The sequence below is a fragment of the Triticum aestivum genome, chromosome 4B, assembly GCF_018294505.1.
Source record: "Triticum aestivum cultivar Chinese Spring chromosome 4B, IWGSC CS RefSeq v2.1, whole genome shotgun sequence".
In the NCBI taxonomy this organism is placed as follows: Eukaryota; Viridiplantae; Streptophyta; class Magnoliopsida; order Poales; family Poaceae; genus Triticum; species Triticum aestivum.
Genome location: NC_057804.1, coordinates 35,806,243 through 35,813,663, shown reverse-complemented (window position 1 = coordinate 35,813,663; position 7,421 = coordinate 35,806,243). Strand labels below are relative to the sequence as shown.

The following is a 7,421-nucleotide window of genomic DNA, read 5'->3' as shown; positions in this document are numbered from 1 at the left end:
CCTCCTGGTCTGCATCGACGATTTCTCAGACGTTGCTTCTACAAGCTCTTGGTTTTCAAAAGGTTTACTCAGCCAAGGCGGAGGCCTAGAGGCGGCATCAAGCTATATATATATATACATGTATATAGGAAAAATCCATCCTACCACCCGGTGGTAGTTACCCCATATGTCTCATATATTACCATGTGGTAGTATATATACTACTTTATTATTTTAAATATATTCGTATATTATATGTAAGATATTTCAAAGCAAGTTACATGAAAAAATTGCATATGCACCCATAGTTTTTGTTATATTTATGAATACGTACATATTTGTACGTAAAAAAGAGCATACTCAAAACATGGTATATACTACCTAAAAACTAGTATATATACTACCTAATCATTGTTATATATTACATACTACACGTATATACTCTCGATTTCGACAGATACTATATACAACATACAAAACACAAGTGGTGGTAACTACCATTGCTTGTAGGAAACATTTGTTCATATATATACGTATATAGTATATACCATGTATATAGTATATACCATGTATATATATATATATATATATATATATATATATATTTGTGTAAGGAGCATGACATTAGGCCTTTCCTCAAAAAAATATTGCAGTAGATTGTTAGTATAGAACAATTTTCCCCCAAATGGAGTAGAATAAATTAAACACGACACTGTCCAACAATCGCAAGTTGAACATGTTAAAAATTACAGATAGAGAAACAGAAAAGGCGCCTCACGTGTCAGGTCGCAGTCGTCTCCTCTCCTCTGTACCCCACCTCGCCGCCTCCACCGTGCTCCTCCCACCCCGCCGCCCCCCTTTGCGACCACCAACGTGCCGCCCCGTGCTCCTCCCGACGCGCTTCCTCCCGCCCTGCTGCCCCGCTCCACCCCACCCACCATCCAACTCTCCACGTCCCCTGCGCCGCGCCCCTCAACGGCAACCTCAATTGCGGTGATCCAGCGGCGACGGCGACGGCGACTTCGTGCTCGAGCGGCGACGGCGACGACGGAATCGGAAGACACGCGCGGTACGCTGCTCCTGTCCCGCGCCTCTAGCGAATCGAACAGCGAATCAGGGGAGCGAATTCGAGCCGCGATCCAGATCGATCGGTCGGGATCGGGGAGGGGGGGGGGGGGGTTCGACGACGGCCTACCAAATCCGGTCACTACGAACCGAAGCTGATCCCTTCACTGACGCGTTCTCCTTCTCCTGTTTTGTTCATCCAGGATTTCTGGTGCGCGCTCCCTCTGAATGGCAGACCTCACGGACATGGGCTGCTGCAGCTGTTTCAGTTTCCTAAGGAAGCCCAGCGTGAAGGTAGGTCGGCCTCGGGACACTGATCGCATGTTATCCAAAGATTTGTTGAAGCGCCAGACTAGTGAAGATTTTGACGGGAGCTTCTACACTGGAGATGATCCTGACTTAAGCTTTTACAATGGGGATGGCATTGATAGAAGCTTCTTTAACGGTGATGATCCTGATAGAAGTTTCTATGAAAGAGATGGTACTGATTATAATCACGAGAGTGACGATGAGCCCCCACGGAAGAGGTCTGAAGATATTATCCTGACGAGGGCTCAAAGTGGCTTTGCATGTAGGGAAAGCCTGGTTAAGGAGACTAAAAAAGTTGTTCGCTCAGAGGTACCATCTTGTTAGATATCAATTTCGACTACTCGCGTCTTATGGAAAAAAAAATTCTGTCTAGTCTAGGCTTCTCCGTAGGCAACACTTAAAAAGTCTATGCACGAGCCAGTTCAATTTATATTTTGGAATGGTGTCGTATAAGGCAACTGAATTACATTTAAAATTATGGTTAAGTTTATCTTGTTGAGAAGTAGAAGTACTCTCTCTTTCTTTTTTACTTGTGATTTGCTTTGCTTTAAGAATTAATGAGTTATTATGTCTGTTTTTGCTAGTCACTTCATGATTGTGTTGGTTATTTGTCTGGCGATGTTAATATTAAAAATGGACTCTTATATTGCCTTCCAACATGAAGAACCAAAACCAGTTACATGAGTTCCCTAAGAGTTTGCAAAAATCTTTGGAAAACGAAGATGCATCTTCCCTTTGTTACCTAAAATGTAGACTGTGCACATACATATTATGTTTACATTTATTTTTGTATTTATACATCTTATAGTGTTGCATGATTCCTAATTATATCTAGATTCTGTTAGCAGTTTTACTATGAACTTGCAAAGATAGCTAGTTCAGGTGATTGGATCATTTATGCAAATTGCCTCGATTGAACTGAATATAACTTGGTTAAACTGGTCATGGCCCTCAAGTCAATTGATCATGTTGGACTCGTTAAAGTCCACCACATGCAAAGTTTAGTCGAACGCCTCTGTGAGGGCCAATGGTTTTAACTGTCATCTGCTGGTACAAAACAACACACCTAATCCACTGTGTGGCTATGATTCTTATTTTCTTTATTTTTGGAATGGCTAGCCATTAATCCTCTTATTGATAACGATTCATAATTGACCTAGTTTTAGCACCAATGTGTTCTAAGCAAGCAAAAGTAATACTACATGTGCTCCGCTGGAACTAATCTGTAGCATTCATGTAAAACATATATTACCTCCGTCCCGAATTACTTATGTAGATTTGTCTAGATACAACACGGATGTATCTAGACACGTTTTAGTGTTAGATACATCTGTATCTAGACAAATCTAAGACAAGTAATTCGGGACGGAGGGAGTACCTCTGTTTTTAAGGCGTCCCGCCTTGGACGCTTAGGCGACGCTTAGGCGATAAGGCGCCCCGCCAGCGCCTTACAAATATGCCCGCCTTAGGCGCTTAGGCGTCGCCTAGGCGATAAGGCGCCCCCCCAGCGCCTTAGATCGCCTTACCGCCTTAAAAACATAGGGAGTAACTCAGTGTGCTTGGTGACCACTGTTCTGACTGGTGATCTAAGACTTTGACCAAGTTTTTTTTTTGCTATGCCATGGCCGTTGCATCTCTAGTGAAGAGTCGAGGAGCTGCGCAAGAGCATTTACCTTTTGCACTGAGCTCTGTAATAACTCTCCTTTTGGCATGTTTAGGACGATCTTGGCAATAAGATGATCAATCAGTATGTTCACCTGGGCAAGATCGGCGCTGGAAGCTATGGCAAAGTGGTAAGACCGCTTAAATGTGCTATTAATGAACTTCACTGAGTAGCTAGCTGATTCCTTTCCTTTTCTCTTTGCTTCTAAAAAGGTTCTATACCGAAACATTGAAGATGGGAAGTTATATGCAGTGAAGGTAATGCTTTCCACTGTTCTCTCGTGTTGGCAACACACTGTTGGACATTTGTTATTTTTAGCACAGTGTTTTTCTTGCTCAGTCTTTCGACTTTACTTTGTGCCCCTTGCCCACAGTGCTATGTCTAGTTGATATAGTTCTGGATTTTTCCTTGTTATTTCAGGTGCTGAATAAACCTCACATGATGAAAGTACGTGTCGTACGGTCAGAAACCGCCATGACAGATGTTATTCGGGAAGTGAGTAACAAGAGTATTTGTCTGTATAACACTCGTGACTTCGCAATTTTGTTATGGCATGTGCAAAGTTTTCTGAGAAGGTACTCATGTGGGCTTAGAAGATATTAACCCTACATGACCTATCGCACATAAGTTAACCAAAGCTGGTCATGCACACTGATTACGCTCTGTTTAGCACATCTCAGTAAAAAACACTCAAAATTGCGTGGTTTCCAGATATTGCTTCCTCTGTGGACACCCATTCTCACCACTCCATAGCATATGGAGAATGTGTCTGTCGTAGGTCAAGAATGTATTTATCTGATAAATAAGTTAGCAATGACATATGTGCAGTGCAATTTTGCTGTGGCGAGCAGTCGAGAACATCACTAATCCATTTCCCCGGCTACTGACAAGCAGTTAAATGCCACATTCTAAGTGCAATAGAAGCGTTTTAGCATAATACATATTACAGAACACATGTATTTTTTGTTTATTTCGAAATTACCTGTTCCTATTTTTCTTCACTTCAATTCCATTGGCTGTCTGATATTCATTGAGGAAGATGCATTTTAGCAAATTTTCCTTTAGATGCCCCAATGTGTTAAATAGATGGTCATTACCTATATATAGGTGGTCTAAAGATTCAATTATCTTTTTTGTCGCAGAAGCATGTGATTAGTAGCACTAGCCAAATAGCATAAATTTTGCATATATAATAATTTTACATGAGATAAACTGTGTTATTCAGTTTCCTCTTTATTGCATTGGTGACAGGTATCCCTCATGAAAATGTTGAGTCATCCCAATATCGTAAATCTCATTGAGGTGATTGATGATCCAAACTCAGATAAATTCTACATGGGTATTTATTGACGCTCTCATTGTTTTGCTTTATTGTTCCAATAGGACGCTATTTTAGCAGTCTAGTTGGCATGTGCCAATATTTTATATGATTGCAATTTACTCTTTACCCTTTTTGTTGCCAGTTCTTGAGTATGTGGAAGGAAAAATTGTGTGGGATAAAGGTTTAGGAGAAGCTACTTGCAGAAAGTACTTGCGGGACATTATATCTGGTGTTATGTATCTTCACTCTCATGTAAGATTCAGTTCTCCTAATTCTTTTCACTAATAACTAGTTCATGATGGTGACTCATGTGCTAAAAATAATTTAGTGTCCGTGTCACTACCCATTAGCATAGCAATTTCAAAAGAGATATTTGAGGAGCTCTAAGTTTGTACGGCAACACACATATTGTGTGAAGTAGATCAGCAAGCTCACATACTGGCACAAATTATCTCAGCCAGTAGATTTTACTCTTACCACATATTTGCCTTGGCTACTTACCGAGTTTTTCTGTCCTTGAGCCACTTGATTGTACTGACAAACAATAGTTTAGGTTTGTAAATCCATGCTCACGTGACTCATGTCATGTTTTAATAAGGATCATAAGTTGTTTCGAAAAGTTTGCATAACATTTCTCAATTTTTCGCTTCTTAAGTACTCCCTCCGTTCCATAATGTAGTGCATATAGAATATATTTTTTAAAGTCAAACCTCACAAACTTTGACCAAGTTTGTGGAGATAAACATTTACATTTAGAATGCCAAACTTATACCATCAGATTCATCATAAGATGTAGTTTCATATTTCATATATTTGGTATTGTAGATATAAATATTTTTCTTTATAAACTTGGTCAAAGTTTGCCAAGTTTGACTTTCCAAAAAATCTATACGCACTACGTTTTTGGAACGGAGGGACTAGTTGCTTATTGATGTTTCCCCTTCCCCTGTTTTCTCATATTTATATGTGCTTGCTATTCATGTCTTATGTTATTCATTTTCACTGTGTTATATTCTTCCAGCTTGATAGAAACACCAATTTTCTTGTTTTTACTCACAGAACATTATTCATAGCGATATTAAGCCGGATAATCTCTTGGTCACAAGTACTGGCAATGTGAAGATAGGGGACTTCAGTGTTAGCCAGATTTTTGAGGTGGTTTATTTATCTTGTAATTTTTTGTATTCCAGTAATTTTGTTCTCACTGCCAGCTCAAAGGTTTCTTTTAGTCGAATGACCCCAAAATGGGGCAAGGCCTAGTGTGTGGTTTTTATTGACCTGTTCTAAAAAAAGTATAATACTGAGATTCAAAGTTTGTACCAGGATTGCTTATTTGAATAATATATATCTTCACTTCCTGCCTTCATGAGAATTTTGAAGATTACTCGATTAGACATTAACTCTGATGATTCAGTGTTTTCAGCTATTTTAGTAGGCCCACATTTTTTTATAGAGGGCTGATTACGTATTATATTTCATTATCTTCAACTGAACAAGTATTTGTGCCCAAACATATATATGATTTGATGCAAATTTTCAGGATTGTCGAGCCTCGTACCACAGTGCTTTACTGATATTCTGTACTTGACTACATTGCAGGATGATGATGATATGCTTCGGAGATCTCCAGGCACTCCTGTTTTCACTGCACCGGAGTGCTGTCAAGGTACAATTACATGACTACGGTTTGAGTTGTAAAAGCAGCATGCATAATCAGCCAATTACCAAACTATGTACAGTACAAGAGCCCGTGTTATTTTTTAAGATTGATTGGCATGTTATTTTAGACGTTCCACACCTAAATGATTGCACAGTTAAAGATAAACAAAGCCATAGGAATGAGGCCACCACTAGTAGTATGAATTTGGATTCAGATTTTGGTGCAACTGGAGCAACCAAAGCATGGGTTACCAGTGTGATGCCAATGTATAAAAATAAAAATGCAACGATTCCGGTTCCTTTGCCATTGCTTTGAAGTACCAGATATTCCCTGGCCATTGGCAGTAGCTGCTAAATACGATGAATCATTTTCTGTTTCTCCCACTGCAGGTTCAGCTTACCATGGTAGAGCGTCTGATACATGGGCAGTCGGTGTTACTCTGTATTGTATGATTACTGGGCGCTATCCATTTCTAGGAGAAACTTTGCAGGAAACATACGACAAGGTGCATACATAAATTCCTCCCTTCTCCTCTTGATCTACCTGTGGCGGAAAACTCACCAAAGTCGCTGCCGTCGAATAGATTGTCAATGATCCAGCGGATATACCAAGCGACGTGAGCCCCCTACTCGTTGATTTGCTGGAAAGGCTTCTCTGCAAAGGTTTGTTCCCAAAGAAGTGTTTCCTTTTCCCTTCATCCTATTGGTTTTGATATATTGCAGGATGTGTTCTATTAATGGCGTTCCTTGTATTGACGCTCTTGGTTTCGTTGCAGATCCACGAGACCGCATCACCCTGGAAGCTACGGCCGCGCATCCTTGGGTCGCCGGGGACGAGGGGCCAGTCCCCGAATACATGTGTAGATGTGGTTTCGGCCGCAGGAAGAGAAATGGTTCGCAAGAAGCGGTACAATAACACAAGGAGTCGGTTCAGAACCAGTTGTTGGGTGGTGTAGTGTAGTGTAGATAACTGATCAAAGCGAGAACTGGCGAGACGGACGACGACTGATGGATGTGTTTCTCTCTTTCCTCCTTTCCCTTTTGCGTTGGTTTGGTGGTGGCTTGGTGCTCGGCTGAATTTTTTGGGTACATAATAGAGTGCAATCTGGTTCCCCGTTTCAGTTCCTTGTTTCTGGATGTACGTACGATAAACTTCATTGCAAAGCTTATACACCTTACATTGTTGTGTGTGTTGCATGTGCCATTTCTTGAATCCAATATAGTGAACATTCAAAGGAGAGAAGGACGTTGCATCTTCCTTTGTGAAGGTGCTCTGTTTTTATTTGGTGAGCAAATGATGGCTATCATCCTTGAGGCTAGCAGGCTACTCGCTCCGATCCGAAGTAAGTGTAGTGGTTTGAGGCTACCAGAGGCTAGCAGCTTCTGGCCGTGCCCGCCCGCGCTCCGTGGTCGGCCCGCGCCCTG

General features: G+C 41.0%; 1 protein-coding gene across 1 annotated transcript; it reads left to right on the top strand.

Annotated features, from left to right (window-relative positions):
• The first annotated feature begins 770 nt into the window (after window positions 1–770).
• On the top strand, window positions 771–7,174 carry LOC123090851 (serine/threonine-protein kinase GRIK1). The gene is made up of 12 exons (XM_044512205.1): window positions 771–1,048; window positions 1,248–1,662; window positions 3,072–3,146; window positions 3,229–3,273; window positions 3,437–3,511; window positions 4,268–4,355; window positions 4,480–4,589; window positions 5,397–5,492; window positions 5,937–6,003; window positions 6,387–6,502; window positions 6,581–6,659; window positions 6,773–7,174. The coding sequence occupies exons 2-12, from the start codon at window positions 1,273–1,275 to the stop codon at window positions 6,910–6,912; spliced, it is 1,281 nt and encodes a 426-aa protein (XP_044368140.1). The 5' UTR covers window positions 771–1,048; window positions 1,248–1,272; the 3' UTR covers window positions 6,913–7,174.
• Window positions 7,175–7,421: the final 247 nt, after the last annotated feature.